This window comes from Leptopilina heterotoma, unplaced genomic scaffold (assembly GCF_015476425.1).
Source record: "Leptopilina heterotoma isolate Lh14 unplaced genomic scaffold, ASM1547642v1 Lhet_237, whole genome shotgun sequence".
In the NCBI taxonomy this organism is placed as follows: Eukaryota; Metazoa; Arthropoda; class Insecta; order Hymenoptera; family Figitidae; genus Leptopilina; species Leptopilina heterotoma.
Genome location: NW_025110953.1, coordinates 1,437,411 through 1,458,286, shown reverse-complemented (window position 1 = coordinate 1,458,286; position 20,876 = coordinate 1,437,411). Strand labels below are relative to the sequence as shown.

The 20,876-nt window shown below is 23.7% G+C and overlaps 2 protein-coding genes across 3 annotated transcripts; one reads left to right on the top strand and one right to left on the bottom strand.

The window, feature by feature from the left end:
* Positions 1-303: 303 nt before the first annotated feature.
* LOC122502723 (enhancer of mRNA-decapping protein 4) lies at positions 304-16,496 on the top strand. Of its 2 annotated transcripts, none has more exons than XM_043612897.1 (10): positions 304-456; positions 608-691; positions 1,061-1,266; positions 1,349-1,728; positions 5,024-5,286; positions 5,442-6,465; positions 9,949-10,552; positions 10,682-10,889; positions 15,266-15,553; positions 15,738-16,496. In XM_043612897.1, the coding sequence occupies exons 2-10, from the start codon at positions 639-641 to the stop codon at positions 15,925-15,927; spliced, it is 3,216 nt and encodes a 1,071-aa protein (XP_043468832.1). In that variant the 5' UTR covers positions 304-456; positions 608-638; the 3' UTR covers positions 15,928-16,496. The 2 variants fall into 2 exon arrangements, with proteins under 2 accessions (XP_043468832.1, XP_043468831.1); XM_043612896.1 differs by having other exon boundaries at positions 5,424-6,465.
* A 1,021-nt stretch (positions 16,497-17,517) lies between these two features.
* On the bottom strand, positions 17,518-20,832 carry LOC122502726 (rRNA-processing protein UTP23 homolog). The gene is made up of 3 exons (XM_043612901.1): positions 20,608-20,832; positions 18,145-18,377; positions 17,518-18,056 (listed from the first exon to the last, which is right to left on the bottom strand). The coding sequence occupies exons 1-3, from the start codon at positions 20,725-20,727 to the stop codon at positions 17,663-17,665; spliced, it is 747 nt and encodes a 248-aa protein (XP_043468836.1). The 5' UTR covers positions 20,728-20,832; the 3' UTR covers positions 17,518-17,662.
* Positions 20,833-20,876: the final 44 nt, after the last annotated feature.

Sequence of the window (20,876 nt, the reverse complement as noted above, 5' to 3'; positions counted from 1 at the left end):
GAAATAATTCGGAAAATTAAGAAATTTCGTGTTATTTATATACACAGAAAAGTTAGTTGTCAAAAGGTTCATAAAATTGGTAAAATTATATGATTTAGAGGTTATGTTCGTTTAAAATAAAACATTAAAAGAGAATCATTTTCTTATTAATTAATGAGGAAAACAAAGATTAATTGTAATAAATATAAATTTAATATGAATAAAAGTAATTTTACCTCTATAAGGAATTTAAAAATATTGAAAGGAAACTGTTCAAATTTGAACGCCTGCGCAATAATGACTATAATGAGGAATTTCACTCTTTCCGGTTCACCGTGATCACCATCCATTTTTGTGACAAGTGAAGTGAATCTTCACGGTTTTTTGATTTGTTTTTTCAGTCTATTTTCAAAAATGTATAAATAACAAAGTTCCAATTAACGTGTCGCAATTTATAGTTTATTTATGCAACAAAAGGTAAGTGTTGCTTAGTTGAAAATAGAAATTTTCCAGTTAGGCGTGCCACCGGTTGGGGTTAGAAAATGTCTTTTTTCCCCACTTTCATTATATTCACTTACAAATAATGTGTGTATGTATAAAAATTATAAATTTAATTGAAATTCAACAGTTTTAGAAGATTCATCTAAATTCTTGGCAATATGTTAAAAACGGACGATTCTCTTCGGCAATATCCTCATTATCCACAGACTGTGTAAGTAATAAATTTTTGCAATTTTTCCCTTATAAATATTCAATAATATAATTTGTTTCATCTTCTTTTTTTTCTGAAATAAAGATGTGAATAATTAACGGCATTCTATTTCGAGTGATTTGTTTCATGTTTTTTGAATTTAAATTCTAGTTTAATTTATATAGAAATAAATTATTTCTAGGTTATGATTTAGCAAATTTTTTTTATTTATTTTATTTAAAGGATTTAAAAGATTATTTAAGAGAAAAATTGTTTAGAGTGTGAAATAGGATAAAAAGTATTTGGTTGGAATTATTAATTTTGTTTGGAAAATTTTTTTTTCTATTGAAAGTTTTTAATCAAGATAAGTAAAAATTTCTTTTTTTTTAGGGATTTCAATAAGCAGGAGGATCAGTATTCAACTGAAATTTATAGCAATGACGTGACAGTAATTCCTGCACCTGGAAATCATAATCATGGAAGTTCAAAAGTAAAACTCAAGAATATTGTCGATTTTTCTTGGGAACATCGTTTATATATAGGAAATCTTTTAGCAATCCACACATCAGGAAAATATCTTGCTTATGGCCTTAAGGGTAAATTTTAATAGTAAAATTATTGTCTAAAAATATTATAATTTGTAAATTTTTTATTTATTCTTTATTTTAAAAATTCTAGTTGTCAACGGAAGTGGCGTGGTTCGAGTTGTAAATAAAGAAGTCGAACATCGAATACTTTTGAGATTACGAGGACCTGTTCAAGATTTGGCATTTGCACATGTTTCGAATGCAATTCTTGCTTGTGTCGACTGCTTTGGAAGTCTCTATGTATACACGATTGAAGCTCTACCTAGAGAGTTGGCGTATTCCTTGATATTACAAGTAGACGCAGAGGATTGTATGCCAATTAGTCATCGTGTGATTTGGTGTCCTTACATTCCTGAAGAGGAGGCGACCGACGGAGATGAGGTTTCGAAATTATTGGTTTTAACGAGAGGACCAAAGGCCGAATTGTGGTCCGTGGCTGCTGCCTCAAGACTTTGGAATAAGCCTGTCCAGGTTGATAAAATTTTTTATTTTTGGCTCTTAATTTTCTTTTTTGTATTTCCTATATTGCAATTTTGCTAAATTTTTGAAAGATATTTGAATGAGTCATTTAAATATCTTCCGAAAATTTAGCAAATTGGAGGGTTGCCACAGGGAAATCAGAGGAAAGTTAGGAATTTTTATTAAAAGTACTGGAACAAATTAAGTTTATAGAACTCATAAGAAAATTCTGAATTTTGTTATCTTTTTTGTTTGCCTCATAAACTAAAAAATTACCACTAATTCCAATATAAAACCTTCATTTTTTTCTATTTCTGACAATAATTTCTTTTTAAATAATTTAATTCTTTAAGAACTATCACAAAATTATTACTTAGAAATTATTTAATGAATAATTTTACTTAAATGTTTTAAAATTAATTGAATTTTAAAAGAGTTGCGTCTAGTAGTTACATACATAAATCAACTTCAAAAGGTTTCAATTTAAACTTTTAGAAAATCTCAAATTTTAATTAATTTAATTAGAAATTTTAAAGAAATTAGTTACATTTTTTAATATATATTTAATGAATTATTAAAAATAATGGATTTATAGAAGAATTTTAGTTAAAAAAAAAATAAAAAATTGAATTTTGGAGAAGTTGAAAATGATTGCAAAAATTCGATTATTTTCAGAAGCAATAAAATTCTTCGCAAAAATTCAATTATGTTCAAAAATTGTTTTTATATTCTCGTAAAAATTTCATTTATTTTCAAAAGTAATAAAATTGTTCTCTGAAATCCAATTATTTTCAAAAAGTTAAGTAAAATTCTTGGCAAAATTTCAATTTTTTTCAAAAGTTTTCCTCAGTTCAATGATTATAAATATCTACTATTTTAATAAAAATTTACAAAAGAATTGAACTATTTTAAATAAATTTTAATAAAATTCTACGCAAACATTTAATTATTTTTATAAATAATAAAAATTTCACAGGAAATCAATTATTTACAAATTTTTTTATAAATTTCTTCGCAATAATTAAATTTTTTTCATAAATAATAAAATTTTTTACAGGGTTTTAATTACTTTCATAAATAATAACATTTTTTATAGGGATTCAATTATTTTCGCAAATAATAAAACTCATCGCAGAATTTCAATTGTTTTTAATACAATTTTAATCGAATTTCTCGAAAAATGTAATTATTCTTACAAATTTTATTAAATTTGGTCTATTTAAAAATTTGTTGACAAAATTCTTTATGAAACTTCAATTTTAAAATGCATTCAAGTATTCAATAAATTATTTATTTTTGTATTTAAATAATTTAAATCTCATAGAACTTTCTAATAAAAATTGATTTAAAAATGAATTTCATTTAAAATTTTAGATAATAATTGAATATTAAAAGCATTAAAAGCGCCAATTTTTAGAAATAGTTGAATTTTGAAAAGGTTTCAAATTAAAATCTTTGAAAATATGAATTTTTCATACTTCTTACTAACAATTATGTAGAATTAAGTTTTTTGAAAAAATTTAATTGAATTTTTTTTCTAATGTATATTTAATCGGAGATTTTCTATATAATCAAAATTTAGTAAAATTGAACTGTAAACAAATGGATTTAAAAATTTTCAAAGATCTTTTTCAAAAAATATTTAAAATAATTGATTTAGAGAAGAATTTTAGTTACATATTCTAGAAAATAATAATTGAATTGAAATGATGAAAAAAATTTTGAATAAATTACAGTAACAATATTCTTAAAATAATAATTCTACGCAAACATTTATTTGCTTTCATAAATAATAAAAACCTCTCAGGAATTCAATTATTTACAAATTTTTTTATAAAATTCTTTGCTATAGTTTAATTATTTTAATTAATAATAAAACTCGTCGCACAATTTCAATTATTTTTAATACAATTTTAGTCGAATATCTCGAAAAATGTAATTATTCTTAAAAATTTAATTAAAATTCATCGGAAGAATTAAATCATTAAAAAATTCCTTTATTAAGTTCTTTATGAGAATTCAATTTTAAGGTGAGACTTTGACTACATTTTCAACTGTATCAAAAAATGATTTAAATCTTCTATAAAATTATTTTTATAGTAATTTTTTGAGAGGAAATCAATGAACAGAAAATATTCTGACCTTTTTGGATATTTATTTTTCTTAAAAATTGATTGACTTTAAAATCCATCCTTAATTTTGTAGAAAATGACCGAATGAAAAAATTCATTTTTACAATATTTTTGAAGCATTTTTTTGAAAAAAAACATTGTTTTTAGGTTGAAAATGCTAAAAAGTGCTATTGTTAGAATTCAATTTTTTATATGGAAATTCACTTTTTCATTTTTACAACTAATTTTAAATCATAATTTTTTAAAATAGAAAATATAAAAAATTTATAATAAAATTATGATTTGAAATCAGTTAGAAAAATAAATAAGTGAATTTTCATATACAAAAATTATATAACAATGGTATTTTTTAGCATTTTCAACCTGAAAACAATGGTTTCTTTAATAAGAAAAATGATTTAAAAATTGTAAAGATGAATTTTTTCATTTGACAATTCTTTTATTGATACAAAAACATATTTTCTACAAAGTTACGGATGGATTTTAAAATCTATCATTTTTTAAGAAAAATAAAAATTCAAGAAGGGTCAGAATATTTTCTGACCGATAGCAATAAATTATTTGTTTTTATATTTAAATAGTTCAATTCTCGTGGAATTCTCTAAAAAAAATTGATTTAAAAATCAATTTCAATTAATAATAATTGAATATTAAAAGCATTATAGCATAAATTTTTGTAAATAATTGAATTTTGAAAAGGTTTCAAATGAAAATCTTTGAAAATCATGAGGCTGAAGTCCGCAACGTTTTTAAAAACGAAAAATCATGAAAGAATTTTTTAATATAGTTGTTATTTAAAAGACAAATGGTAAAATATAACAGGAATTTTAAACTAAAATTGTTTTCGTTTTTAAAATCATTGCGGACTTCAGCCTCATTAAAAATCTGAATTTTTCATTCTTTTAACTAAAAATTATGTAGAATTAATGTTTTTGAAAAAGTTTAATTGAATTTTTTTGTGAAATTATTTGAAGTTTTTATTCTAATTTTATAGTTAGAGAAATTTGTAAGTAAATGTAATAGAACATTTTTTGAGCATCTAATCATTTTTAGAGTGAATTAGAATACTCTTTATATATGAACAGGGAACAAGTGAAAATTTTATTTGGAATTTAGGGAAAAGCAGGATTAAATTTTTGTGGCAACTCTGATGATTTTTATTTAACTTTCCTTAGATTACGGATCCGGAGGTGAAAAATAGTGGCGTTGTTTTGGAGATAAACGAGCACACGGATACGATTGTTCAAGCGACTTTCAGTCCTGATGGAACGGCATTGGCTACCGCAAGTTTCGATGGGGAAGTGAAATTTTTCCAAGTTTGTATGTTTGGTCATGGTGCTCAACAAAAACCACGTTGTTTACATCAGTGGCGTCCACACAATGGTCGACCGATATCATCTCTATTTTTTCTCGACGATCACAAAAATTATCAACCCGAGTAAGTATCTTAAAAAATTTTGCTATTTTATTCTTATTTTCAATATTTTGCTTCCTCATGGAGGAAAGTACATTTATTTATTACCGTAGACTGCATTTAAATTTTTGTTACGAAAACTGTAAACACCGAAAAAAAAGACTTTTTCCCCCCGACAGTGCTCAATTTTGGAGGTTCGCCATCACCGGCTGCGATGACAATTCGGAATTGAAACTGTGGTCCTGTGAATTGTGGACGTGTTTGCAGACTATTAAATTCACGCCAAGACCCACATCATCATCGGCACCATGCTTAAAAGCCGGTCTCGATCTCAGTGCCGGTTATCTTCTTCTCTCGGACATTTACAACAAGGTTTTGTACGTATTGAACGTGACGAAGGATAAGGGCGAAGCTCTAGCCGGTATCAATACAATATCACAATTTCTCCTACCATCGCCAATGTTGAGTTTTGCAATTGTCGATGCCGGTCAGAGGAAAGTGAAACCAACCGGAGAATCATTGGAGGATCTCTGTCCAGGCGACGACGAGAATGAAGATCAACTGGTCATAAGAATGTATCTCGTTCAACCGAAATCCCTCCAAGAGTGTCACATTGCATTCAGAACAGCGACCCACGTCACTGGAACATGTCTAATGGACACACTCACTCACGATTCTCTCGATTATGCTGAGGATATTCCGGAAATTGGCGCCGTCAATCACAACGGACTGGAGGTGAATAACGAGGAGGATCGATCAGTGTCGGCGGCAATTGAAGCGGCAACAAATCACGCAGCGGCTCTAAATCTCATGACACCCGATGCATTCAGCTCGCCGGCAAAGAAGGACTCGGCTCTCGATTCAAACACCAATAGTCCAGAATTGGGAAATGTATTGTCAGCGAGTCCATCACTTGCACAGGCAATACATGCATTGAATACATCCGAACCACCATTGGCAACCAGTGAAATTGAAGAGCAAGCACCGCCAAGTGGTGGAAGCAGTCCCTCACGAGAGGTAAGGGAAATTCTCTCCCTCGCCGAACCGGAGGAAGGCGAAAATGAAACGAAAGACGACATTGATGAACTTCCAACAAATGAGGATCCCAATTGGCCCAACATCTCAATTGCTCTACTCAAGGACGTTAATATCTGTCCTAATGATATCAAAAAGGATCAAATCAATGATCAACTCAATAACAAGGTATTTTTCTTTAAGTATTTTTATTAAAAACTTTTTTTCTATTCTCACAGGCTTTGCACTCCATCTACTAAAACTATTTACTAAATTAATTAAAAAATAAGGCAAATAAAACGAAAACATTCGAACAATAAGTAAAAATATATTTACTCCAACGTTTCGAAATCTAAATGATTTCTTCTTTAGGGATTCTATAAAAAAATATATACAAAATTAAAATAAAAAATTTCGAAACGTTGGAGTAAATATATTTTTATGCATTCGTTTTATTTGCCTTATTTTATGAAAAATCTCGGACGTTAAAGATTATTTAACTAAATTAATTAAATTTACTATTCACTAAATTTGTATTACTACTTACTAATTTTTTCACAAGGAAGGAAGCATCTTTATCCAAAGTAGTAGAAAAATATAAAATTAATGAAAATTTTAAACTAATCTTGAATTTTCTTTCCTATCTTAAAAAACTCAAAAAATACCATTGGGAATATTGCAATTTTCAGAAATAGTAAATTATTTTTTAATTCAAATAATTAAAGTCTCGTACGTAGAATCTTCTAATAAGAATTGCAGGCCTCTTTTCGACTACTTTCAAAAAATGCTACTTTGTTCGACTTCTTTAAAAAAACGGTTATTTTGTTTTTTTTTACCAAGTCCATGAATTCTACTTTTGAAACCACGAAGAAACATTTACTGCGACTATGCATAAAGAATTGAATTGAATTCACGAAGAATTTTCTGAAAATTATTCGAAATAATTAATTTACAGAAAAATTTTGAATAAAAATTCTAACAAATAATTGAATTTTGAAAGGATTATTAGCAGATATTTTTAAAAAAACAATTAAATTTCAAAATTCTGAATAATTCAATTTTTCTAGAAATTTTAATTGAATTTTTTTTCGAAATTAGTTACATTTTTTAATATAAAATTAATTGAAAAATTTTCATATAATCGAAATTTAAAAAAATAGAATTGAAAATAATTGAATTCAGAATTGTACTTTAGTGAACTTTCTTTTTCTTTTTTAAAAATTTCAATTCTCGTAGAACTTTCAGAAAATTATTAAAAATAATTGATTTCGAAAAGAATTTTATTTCAAAATTGTAAGAAGTAATTAAATATTGGAGGAGTTAATAGAAGAAATTATTAGAAATAAAAATTACAATATTTTTAATTTCAAACTAAATTATGTTTAAAAAGAAATAATTGAAAATTTTAATTTTTAGATAATAATTTTAATTGAAAATTTTCCTTTCTTAAAAAAGACATGGAGTGGAAAGGTCGAATATATCGAAAAGTATCGAAGTAAAGAATGGGCAATGAGAATGTAAAATATTAAGAGAAGGGTGTTTTCAAAATTGTTTGGACATGTGCAGGTGGCGCTGCAGTCGTATGTTATTTAAAAAGAGCGCGAATATATAAATTTTATTTTTGTTAAGAGAAAGTACTTATAATAAATCTTATTTTGCATTGTAAAAAAAACGTCAACATTTCAAATATAAATAAGCAAATTATTAACTGAAAAAAATTGAATATTATAATGTCTGTATTATAATTAATATTAATATTATTATTAATGAAATAATGGACTTGGACAATGGACATATAAAAACTAGCACCGTAGACGGCCGCTTGCGGCCGTCGGAGGGGCTAGTATTTAAAAAAACCCGTTATTTGAAAACGTTTAATTGAATTATTTTGAAATTAGATAAATTTTTGAATATTGAAAAATGTTTGAATTATCGAAATTTAGTAAAGTTGAATTACTCAAAATTAAATTCTAAAAGTATTTTAATTAAGTCAGATTTATTTATTTTTGAATATAATTGAATTTCTGAAAGAAATTTCTCAAAATTATTAATAATTTATTTAGGAAATAAATTTAGTTAAAATTTCTAGAAGAAATTAGTAAGTAATTTAAAAATTGTCAATTAATTGAAAATATCATCAATTTTGAAAAACTTAATTTAAAAATTGTAATAAACATAGGTTTCGGAAAAAATTTAGTTCAAACTTTTTTAAATTTAGTTAAGTTTTTCAATATACATTATTGAATTAAAAAATTTTCAAATCTAATTTTTTTCTAAAAGAAATGGTTTCCTTAAAGTAAGTTTAAAAATCAAATTTTTTATAATTATTATTAAAATTTTGAAAATTAGTTAATAAAATTCTTGAACAAATTAAGTAGTTCTTGTAAATTGTACAAAAATTCTTTTATTTTAAAAAATGTAATTATTTTTATGAAATTACATTACAAAAAATTTAATTTTATGTAAAATTGAATTTGTAATTATAATTTTTTAGAAATTTAATTATCACGAAAAGAATATGCAGAAATCATGAATTTACATATTTGTTCTGCATTAGAATTCTTTGAAAACTTTATTATTTTACGTATTTTGAGTATTTTTGAAAAATTCTTTTCAAAAATTTAATTATTTCCAAAAAATTTTACTATATTTCAATTATGTTCAATTATCTTTCAAAAATTATTTTAAAATATTCTTAAAAAATTAATTTTAAGATTTTTTATTACTAAAAATATTTTTAAAAGAAAACAAGAAAAGTTACAGTTGCAATTTTTACATAAGTTAAAATTTTTATAATTATATAACTGAATTCTAAAATTATATAAAAATTATATAAAAATTAAAAATTAAAAATTATATAAAAATTCTAATTTCCTAAAAATTACTAAAAATAATTAATAATTGATTTAAAAAAGAATTTTAGTAAAAAAAAAATCTAGAAATTAATTCTATATTAGAAGAGTTACAGTAAAAATGTTTAAAAATAATCAAAGTTTAAAATGTTTTTAAATTGAAATCTTTAAAAATTGTAATTGCTGTAAAAATATAATAATATTAAGTTGTTTATTTTTAAACATTATTAATATATTATTTTCTTAAAAAAATTATTATCAAAAGGTCTATCCGAAAATAATTTTAAAAAATTTAAACAATTGGAAATTTGACAATATTTTTATTTTAATGAATTTAATTATTTTACTTTTAAAAATTATATTGAAATATAGTATTTTTGAATAATTCTAACTGAAAATTTGAAAAATAATTGAATTTTACAAAAATATAATTGTAAAATTCAATATTCATATTCATATTCATATTCTTAATATTAATATAATTGAAGTTCAAGGATAAGGAAAAAAGTTAGTTTTCTTTTTAGAAATTAGTGTAATACATAATAAAATTTTTGTAACACCTCGAATAAAATAAGTTGGAGATCGTTTTTTTCCAACATTCTAAAAAATAAGTTACTCTTTTTGTCAATTGAATTGATTAAAACGTCAAAAAATAGTTTTTAGTCGTCAAATTGAATTTCTCGATAGATACTTTTTCATTACTTCTTTTCATTTTTAAAGCTCCTGTTTGCTACTATTTTTTTAAAATTAATTTACGAGTGCGAGAAGCCTCTTCTCATTATAATGAGAAAGTACTTAAAAATAAATTTTCTCTCCACAGGATGATGCAAAATCGGTGATAAATTGCGAGGACGATTTAAAATGGCGATTGCTTAATGAAGATAAAATATTGAGTCTCACAACTAAATTTGATTCGATACTCGAAATTGTACAAGATCAACGACAGGAAATAAGGGAATTAAGATTAGAACTTTCAGCGTTGAGAAGTGAAACGCCACTTGGCAATCGTGTTGAAATTGCAGTGACAAGAGCGACACAACAACAAACAGCAACAGTTGAACAAACACTTTTTAATCACATAACAAGACAACACGAACTTTTATCTAATATTGAAAAATCCATTAAAGAAAATATTGAAACTTCCCTTCCTCAAGTTTGTGCCGATGCCGTCGAACCATTAAAAAATCAATTACGACTTGATACTGTGAAAATGGACGAGCTTCTTAAAGCAAATTTAAATCAATTAATTAATGGCGTTCATATGAAAGAAACAATTACTCTCGCTGTCGCTAATGCCGCTAAACCAACACTCGAAATTCTCTTTAAAGAAACGTTTGCCAATACTTTATTGCCTGGTATGGAGAAAGCTTGTCAGACAATGTTTCGACAAATTCAGGATACTTTTGTTCGTGGTACTAGAGAATGTGAGTAAATTGTCATTTTTTTGTTTTAGAAAAAATATATTTTGAAAAATAAAATTAAAAAAATAATAATTTGCAAAAAATATATTATTTATACCGAAAATATAATTGAATATAATTTCTTTCTGATAGATTTACAAAATGTGGATACAGTTGTTGAGAAGCAGTGTCAAAAGCGCTACGAACAGAAGAGTGAAACTCTCGTTTCTGTTGTCAAAGATGAGATGCATGCGGCATTGACGAGAGGTTTATCAGTTCTCCAAGAAGGAACTTTAAGAACAATTCGCGATTCTATGAGGGAAAATCTTACGCATCACTTCAGTGATATTTCTGGCGTTAGGTAAGAATTTTGTCTTTAAAAATTAAAGAATTATAACAAATTTTTAATTAAAAGCAATTTAAACAATTTACAGGCCTCGGATAATATTATTTTGTCGAATTTTTTTCCAATAGTTTTCTTTTTATAAAATTCTACTTTGTTACGTAGAGTTGAAGTTCACAACCTTTATGATCAACAATTAAAAACAAATTCTTTATTTTTTAAACGAATAGAAATAAATTTTTTCTCTTAAAACTTTTTTCCTGAAAATAATTGCTCTAGAATCTTTAGAAAACGGTTTTTAATTAAAAAGGTTAAAAATTTATAAAAATTTGCTTCGAAAAATATTTTTTTCTTTTGAGTTGTTAACTAAAAACGTTGTTTTTAGAAATTTCTAGAAAATAATTAAACATTGAAAGACTTGTAGCAATTTTTAGAAATAATTAAATTTCAGAAGGTTTTCTGGAAAATTTTAATTCAAAATATTTTGCAATTAGTTGATTTTTTTAAAACATATTTAATTGTAAAATACTTGAATAATTTAAATTTGATAAAGTATAATTGACAACATTTGAATTTTTCTTTGTAAATCAAGTGAACTTTCTTTGTTTTTAATAATTGAATTATCAAAGAACTTTTTGAAAATAATTTAAAATTTTAGAGATAATTAAATTTCAGATTTTTTGAAGAATATTATCTCAAATTTTTGTGAAATTCTATTTTCACAAATTTTAAATGAAGTTAATTAAAATTAAATTTTATTTTATTTTCTTTAATTTGAATTTAAATAAAAGTTTGAATTAAAATTTTTTAAAAAAAACCTGATAAAATTTAATTGTTACTTAAAATTTCTACTACAACCTCTATTCAATTATTTTCTAGAATTTTTAATTAAAACTTTTTGCTAAATCCATTATTTTTAACACTTATAAGAAAATTCTTTTATAGTCCAATTATTAAAAAAAACAAAAATTCAATTTTATCAAATTTCGATTATAATATTATATTTAATTCAAAAATTTTTGAATATTCGAAATTTCATAAAACTAATTTTAGAAAAATTTGAATTTTTCTTCGTTATTTAAGTAATCTTTTTTTGTTTTAAGTAATTGAATTATCAAAGAACTTTCTCGAAATTATTGAAAATATGTAACTGATTTAGATTTTATAAGCCTTGACAAAAACCTGGAAAAGTCAGGGAATGAATGAAATGAATGAATTAAATAATCAGGGTGTCTAGCGTCCGGGAAAAACGGGAAAACCGGGAATTTAGTTCGACCGGGAAAAACCCGGGAAATTGCCGGGAATTAAAAAAATATCCGGGAATTTTTGGAAATTTTCTCTAATTCATTAAAATCTATAAAAAAAAATTTCAATTTAAGGTAGTTCTCCGGCTGCTACTCTTTTAAAAATTGATTTTGGATAGATTTTCTTCAAATTTTGAGGAAATATTTCTTCGGATGCCTTTTAAATGTGATAGAAACTTCAAAACCTTTTGCCATGTCAAAAAACGAGATATTGTGGTTGACATTTTTTATTTTTAACATAAACGCATGGAAAAGTGAAAGTTTGAACTTGAATAAGTCAAAATTTAGCATCGCAAAGGGTTTTGAAATTTTTACCACATTTAAAGGGCACCAAAAGAAACATTTCCTCAAAATTTGAAGAAAATAAATTTTTACAGGAGTAGAAGCCAGAGAACTACCTTCAGTCTTATATTTTTCAAAAATTAAAAAAAGATATATTATAAGTATATAGGCAATTTCACGTTAAATTTCAGTCCACATTTTCAATTAGGATGAAAATATATTATTGTAAATCTATTTTTTCATTTTTTATAGGTAACCAAATTTTTGGATTTTTAAAAGTAGACTCTAAAATCTATAACTCTAAAACTATTGAATTTAGAAAACTTATCTAATACATACTTACAAATAATAAGGATAGTTTGCAAAAAATATTTTGGTCCCCCTATAGAATAGAAAAATAAAGGATACGTATACCTTTTTTCTAAAAGGAATAAATAAAATATAAAGTAAAGAAGAAGAAGAAGAAGAAGAAGAAGAAGGAAATCTTTACTTTTCTTTACTTTATTATACTTGGCTTAAAATGAAAAAGGAGTTATACACTCCATATACTATAAATAAAATATACTTGTGACGTAGAATTGACCGTATATTATTATTATTTATATAATTGTTGCATACATTTTTAACATTTTAAAGTCTTCAATTAAAAGTTTAATTATAAATCCTAATATTTTTAACTTATTGCAGTTGAACCTCAGTGACTTTTAATGTAAATATCTAAAAGAAGATATAAATGCCATTGGGTATTGCAAAATAATTCAGAAATAATCATTTATCCACAAATATAAAAAAAAAAAAAAAAGTTAAAAAAAATTCTCCTCAAAATTTCAATTATCTTTATAAATAATAAAATTCTTGGCAAAATTTAAATTATTTTCAAAAACTTTTCTCAATTCAATCAAACTTTATACAGAGATTTAATTATTTTTAATACAATTTTAATCAAATTTCTCTAAAAATGAAATTATTCTTAAAAATATTTATTAAAATTCATCAAAAGAATTTTAATTATTTAAAAATTTGTTGATAAAATTCTTTATGAGAGTTCAAGTTTAAGAAACATTCAATTATTTAATAAATTATTTATTTTTGTATTTAAATAATTGAATTCCCGTAGAATTTTCTAATAAACATTCATTGAAAATATGAATTTCAGTTAAAATTTTAGATAATAATTGAATATTGAACTCTCTAAATTTAAATTAGTAAAAACAGTTTCTAATTTGAATTAGTGACTGACTTTTTCCTTTTGTTTGTTTGAATTTTCCATACTTTTAACTGAAAATTGTGTAGATTAAATTTTTTTAAAAAAGTTTAATGGAACTTTTTTGAAATTATTTGAAGTTTTTATTTTCTTATATATATTTTGATTGTTGGATTTCCGAATAATCGATGAAATTTCGTAAAATTGAATTAAAATTAGAAACAAAAGGATTTGGAAATTTTCAAAGAAATTTATCAAAAATTATTAAATGTAATTAATTTTAAGATGAATTTTAGATAAAAATTTTAGAAAATAATTGAATTGAAATGAAAATAATTTTTATGAAATTACAGTAACAATATTCTTATAATATAAAATAATGATTTTATCAGTCGGATATCTTTAATTATTATAAAATATGAAGTTATCGATTGATCGATTTCTTCATGTTTTATAACAATTTTCTTAAAATTGTTTTATTTCAAAAAGGTTTAAATTTGAAATTTTTGAAAATCTTAATTTTTTATGGAAAAATAATAATGATTAGAAAATATTTATTTAAAAAAGAAGCAATAGAACATTTTTAAGAGTAATAATTTTTAAACTGAATGAGTATATTGTTTAGAGTCAAGGAGAAGTAAGAATTTTGTCTGAAATTCGAGGGAAAGTCAGGGAAAACAAAAATTAAATTTTTGTTGGCAACAAATGTAGTTTTAAAAACCTGGAAAAGTTAGGAAATTTAAAATAAAGAAAAGCGTGGCAATCTTGTCAATTAAGTTAAAAAATTTCTTAAAATTCTTGTAAAAATTTCAATTTTTTTTTTAAATTTTAATAAAATTCTTGTCAAAATTTCAATTATTCTCAAAAATTGTCGTCAATTCAATGATTTTCAATATTTACTATTTAAAAATGAAATTCATCAAAAAAATTCAATTATTTAAAAAACATTTTTGATAAATTTCTACCCAAACATTTAATTATTTTTATAAATAATAAAATTAAATAATTTAATTCTCGTTGAATTTTCTAAAAAAATTGTTTTAAAAATTAATTTTAGTTAAAATTTTATATAATTGAATTGTAAACAAATGGATTTGAAAATTCTCAAAGATCTTTTTCAAAAAAAATATTTAAAATAATTGATTTAGAGAAAAATTTATTTTAGTTTAAAAATTCTAGAAAATAATAATTGAATTAAAATGATGAAAATAATTTTAAAGAAGTTACAGTAACAATATTCTTATAATACAAAATAATGATTTTTGTCATTCGGTCATCTTTAATTATTATTTGTTTAATTTCAAAAAGGTTTGAATTTGAAATTTTTGTAAATCTTAAATCCTATGGAAAAATTATAATGATTAAATATTTATTTAAAAAATAAGTTGTTGATGTTTTCGAATTTACAATTAAAGAAATTCGTAAATAAATGTAATATACATAATTTTTTTTTTTGAGTATCCAATCATTTTGAGAGTGAATCAAAATATTCTTTAGGGTCAGGGAAAAAGTCAAAATTCGGTCTGGAAAGCTGGGAAAAATTAAATTAACTTTTTATGTCATCCCTGGTTTTGTAAAATATATTTAAAAAAATATTATTGCAGATCAAGAGCAACAACGCCAGGACCACCGGCTGCGGGTGTTGCTGATATTCAAGCGAGAATTTTGTCTCTTTTACAAAGAGGCCAATTGAACGCAGCTTTCCAACAAGCATTGAGTGCAAGTGACTTGAGTCTAGTTACACTAGTCTGTGAAAAAACTGATCCTAATCGAGTGTTCTCAAGCCCAATGGGTTCGCAGGGTCCACGATCAATTTTACAGCAACCTGTGATACTTTCTCTTGTACAGCAACTTTCTGCCGATCTAGGACACCGAACTGAACTCAAACACAGGTGAATATTAATTGAAAACTTATTTTAATTAAACTTTTCTCTTAAAAAAGAAGAACCTTCTTAATTTGATTTATTGAATAAGAAAAGAGAATCTTATTACTTATTGAATTAAAAAGGAAAAAGTCGTTATTAGAAATTGTAAAAGAAATCTAAATTCTCAAAATTTCGCTATCGAATGTTTTAGGTGGTTGGAAGAGGCAATTTTAAATTTAGATCCCGCCGATCCTGTGACACGTGAACATATTGGAACAGTTGTGAGCAATTTACATACTCAACTTGGTCATTTTGTAACTGCAAATCCTAATCATCGTTCAGCTCGAGCGATGAAAATGCTCGCAATGGCAACACGATCATTGTGCAATGATCGTCCATGACCAACATATTCGTGAGACTATATTTCGATATATTATGTATTTTTTACTTTCGTGATATAAAAACCAAACCAACCGTTTTGCACTGAAGTGTCTCGTCAAAAAAAAGTGCATTTTTTTTCGCACAAAAACAATGGAAAAGTTCTTTATATATATTTTTTTCTTCCAATCATGTAAAATATCATCAATCATTATATAGATTTTTCAAGAGTTTATTTCTAGAATATAATTTAAATTTTATTATTTGTGCATTATTATTTTTTTTTAATTTGAATGAAAAATTGTTTTTAAGTAATATAAATATAGAGATATATATTTGCATTTAGTGCAATAGGATTTAGTTTTCATTTAGTATTTTATTTTTATCAAACTAATCACAATAATACGCTTTTTGACTTTTTAGGAAAATAGATTTTCAATTAGAGGAATTTTTCGAAAGTCAAAAAACGTATTTTTAAGTGATTTTTCTCAGGATTTTATGTATAATTTTTTTTTTAAATATTTATCACGTCTTTTCCGTTGTTTTCTAACACGAGAAATCAGTTACAACAGTTGGGCATTTTTTTGTTTTACTAAGCGTCATTATTTCTATTTTGTTTCAAAACTTTTCGGGACGGAGCTAAAAGAATATTTTTCCCAGTCGCGGAAATATTTTTAAAAAAAAAACCTTTTTCTCTTCCACTATACAATATTTGTTTTTCAAAGAAAAAAGTTTTTTTTCCTACGTCAAATGAAAATTTGTGCAGACAATTTTTTTGAAACAAAGCTTCCAAATTGTATTTAAAATTCAGTTTTATCGTTACTTTTTTTTCCCCAAACAATATTTAGTCTACGGAAATTAATATTATTTCTCTAGATTTTATTTTTGATATTTTGTCGATATTAATGCGAAATTTATGTTTAATTTCTGAGAATAAGAGACTGCACTGATAAGCAGTAAAAACTTTTTTTTATTTCTTTATTTCAATTTTTTTTTCTTTTTTTTTGTATTACTTTATTCGTCACTTCATTCTTAATTCACAGTTTTGCTTCAATTTTCTAAATTCAATTTTTTTTCTTGGTTTTTAGTTTAGAATTGTATCATGTTTGTTTTTGTGTTTAATGTACAATCAATAAATTTTCTAAAGCAACATAATTTTTTACACTATACATAAATATGAAATTTTCGACTTTTTGTATTAACATTTTATGGAATTTAGTTTTAAATAAAAAAATTCCGAAAAATGAGAGGGAATTCAATTGGAAATGTATGTGAAAGATAAATTTTAAAAATGCTTTAATGTAAAAAGAGAACTTTTTAGAAATGAAGCTCGTTGCAATTCTTTTTTTTTACTTAGAGAGAATATTTGTAAGATTGTAATATATAGATTTTAAACTTGTTTTAGACGAAACTTGCATACCTAAAAAAAGAATAAAACTGTGCCACCCATTTCGACTTTTGCTTGTAAGCGTGAATAGAGTAATAAATTTAAATCTTTTGTATTATGTTATATACAAAACAAACTCTTTTACTCAAAATAAACTTTCAGCAAATACTAAACAAAATGAAGTGTATTATAAAGATAAATAAATTCATTTCTTATATACAAATTGTCTATTGTATTTTATTTTCTATTTAATGTTAGATAAATAATTATAAATATAATTTGTAATTTAGGTTTAATTTTAATTTTGATATTAATTAAAATTAAATATATACAATTAGTCGGTTCTTTTTGTTGCTGTCAATCCTTTTAAATCAAGACGAAATTTCTTTTTGTAAAGCATCTTTTACGTGAGACGATATTTTAATTCTTTTTCGTTTTCGAATTTTACCACTCGATGGAGGTTGATTGACAACACTTTTCTTTTGTTTTTTCTTACAACTTAACGGATTGGGACCTCCTTTTTTTCGTTTTTTCTTGAGTTTAATTTCCGTTTCTTCTAAACCTGACTTTTGCTTCAAGATCTTTACAGTTTGAACCTGTAGAGAATTTGTTATTGTTCCATTTCGTAATTCCTCGGCGTGTTTGCAAGTGGCTTCAGAAGGTCTTTCGAGAGTCGGTGCTTTGTCGTGTAAATAAAGAAGAGGAACTCCTCGAAGTCTTCTGATGTGATCTTGAAATTGACGATCTTGAGTTGCGATAATATATCTAAAATTTAGAAAAAATCATTACGAATTTATTTGGTTTAAAATATACCTATGACATGTTTATTTCAAATATAAATTAAAGATTTTACCTAGAAGAATTATTGTTAGCAAGCATTGAATTAAAGCACTTGGAACCGGAAATAGAATTTTTTTCGTGTCCACATTTATGTAATGGAAATTGTTTTATAATTCGTAAGGCTCCATTTAATTTCATTTCTAATTGCGCTAATTTCTCTGTCTCCAGAATCATACATTGTGTCGTTAAAAGTTTCACTTCAGCTTGAAAATATTTCGTTATTTGTTCCTTGATATTAAATTTTGCCTGAAAATTACGATATAATAATTTTACTTCAAAACAAAAATATAATTGTTTTACTAATTAAGAGAATCATTTTTTTACTGTGCAGGGCTCGAACTAAATCCCATAAAAGTCCGTAAAAGTAAGTTTTTTTTTAAAAAAAGGTCCGTAAATTTGATTTGATCCGTTAATTTGATTCAAAAAAGACAAAAAGTTCGTAAATTATACGATATAATTTGAAGAATTTTAGAAAAATTACAAATGATTGCAGTAATTCAATTATTTTTAAAAGTAATAAAAAAAATAATAAAATAAAAATTATATTCAAATAATAATTCAATTATTCAAATTGTTTATTTAAATAATAAAATTCTTCTCTGAAATTCAAATATATTCATAAATTTTAATAAAATTCTTGTAAAAATTTCAATTATCTTCCAAAAATTTCCATGGATTCAATCATTTTCAATATCTAACTATTTTAATAAAATTCTCCAAAAGAATTCAATTATTTGAACAAAATTTAATAAAAATCTACGCAAACATTTATTTATTTTCATAAAATAATAAAAAATTTCACAGGAATTCAATTATTTACAAATTTTTTATAAATTTCTTCGCAATAATTCAATTATTTTCAAAAATAATAAAATTTTGTACCAGGGATTCAATTATTTTGGTAAATAATAAAATTCTTTTTAGAAGTTAAATTATTTTCATAAATAGTAAATCTCATTGCAGAATTTTAATAAAATAATTTTTAATCAAATTTTAATCGAATTCCTCAAAAAATTAATTAATAGTAAATATTCTTAAATATTTTGTTAAAATTCTTCAAAAGAATTGAATTATTTAAAAATTTGTTAGTAAAATTCTTTATGAGAATTTAATTTTAATAAACATTCAATTATTCAATAAATTTATAATTTTTGTAATTAAATAAGTAATTGAATTCTCGTAGAATTTTCTATTAAAAATTGATTTAAAAATGAATTTCAGTTAAAATTTTAGATTAAAAATTTAATATTAAAAGCAATATACAGTAAATTTTTAGAAATAATTGAATTTTGAAAACGTTTCAAAATAAAATCTTTGAAAATTTGAATTTTTGATTTTTTTAACAAACCATTCTGTGGAATCAATTTTTTTTAAATAAGTTTAATTGCGGTTTTTATTTTCTTCTTAATTGAAGAATTTACGAATAATTGAAATTTCGTAAAATTGAATTATAAAAAAATGAATTTTAAAATTCTCAAAGAACTTTTTAAAAAGTTATTAAAAATAATTGATTTAGAGGAAAATTTTAGTTAAAAACACTAAAAAAATTAAATTTGGAGAAGCTTCAAATTATTGCAGAAATTCAATTATTTTCAAGAGTAATAAAAGTCTTCGCAGAAATTTAATTTTGTTAAAAAATAATAAAATTCTTCTGTGGGATTCAATTATTTTCACAAATAATAAAATTCATCGCAGAATTTCAATTATTTTTAATACAATTTTTATCAAATTTTTCGAAAAATGTAATTATTCTTAAAAATTTAATTAAAATTCGTCAAAAGAAATGAATTATTTAAAAATTTGTTGATAATAATTCTTTATGGGAATTGAATTTTAAGAAACATTCAATAAATTATTTATTTTTGTATTTAAATAATTTAATTCTATGTAGAATTTTCTATTAAAAATTGATTTAAAAATGAATTTCAGTTAAAACATAATTGAATATTAAAAGCAATAAAACGTGAATTTTTAGAAATAATTGAATTTTGAAATTAGTTTTTTTGAAAAAGTTTAATTGAATTTTGTTTATATTATTTTAAGCTTTTATTTTCTAATATATATTAAATTGGAGAATTTACGAATAATTGAAATTTAGTGAAATTGAATATTGGAAACAAATATGGATTTGAAAATTGTCAAAGAACTTTTTCGAAAATCATTAAAAATAATTGATTTGAAGTATAATTTTAGTTAAAAATTGTATAATTTAATAATTTAATTGAAATGATGAAAATAATTTTGAAGAAGTACAATATTCTGGTTATATTTTTGTCAATAAAATTGGTCCATAATTTTTCATTTTTAGTCCGTATTATATTTAAATACTTTCACTGGTTCGAGACCTGACTGTGGAAAATAGTTATTAATTACCATTATAATAGTAACACAAAAATAGAATAACAAATTATTTTTGATAAAAAATAATATTTGACTTTTAAAGAACTCAAAAACAATAATAATATAAATTTCTAACCTCAAGAGCAGCGAACGCAAAAGTTCCATCTATGAGAACTTGAAAGGGTTCTCTGAATTTGAAATTATTCTTATAAAAATTAAGATGCTTTTGCACTTTCTTCTGTCGAGAAATTTTCATTTTTCATCACTAAATTAATATGGAATTTGATGAAAAATGTTTTTTTTTATAAATGACACGTGAACACGTGAGTATAAATTGTTTATTAAAACTACACCACTGCGCATCAAGTTCACGCATAATTACTGCGCATGTCAGTTGTATTCAAC

Bases quoted from the DNA above. Each gene is read 5' to 3' on its own strand.
- LOC122502723 (XM_043612896.1), top strand. From the start codon at position 639: ATGTTAAAAACGGACGATTCTCTTCGGCAATATCCTCATTATCCACAG. The intron at 692-1,060 runs GTAAGTAATAAA...CTTTTTTTTTAG, and splicing joins CCTCATTATCCACAGACTGT to GGATTTCAATAAGCAGGAGG. The intron at 10,553-10,681 runs GTGAGTAAATTG...TCTTTCTGATAG, and splicing joins TGTTCGTGGTACTAGAGAAT to ATTTACAAAATGTGGATACA.
- LOC122502726 (XM_043612901.1), bottom strand. From the start codon at position 20,727: ATGAAAATTTCTCGACAGAAGAAAGTGCAAAAGCATCTTAATTTTTAT. The intron at 18,378-20,607 runs GTTAGAAATTTA...CGTAATTTTCAG, and splicing joins TTGCGTTCGCTGCTCTTGAG to GCAAAATTTAATATCAAGGA. The intron at 18,057-18,144 runs GTAAAATCTTTA...TCTAAATTTTAG, and splicing joins GCTAACAATAATTCTTCTAG to ATATATTATCGCAACTCAAG.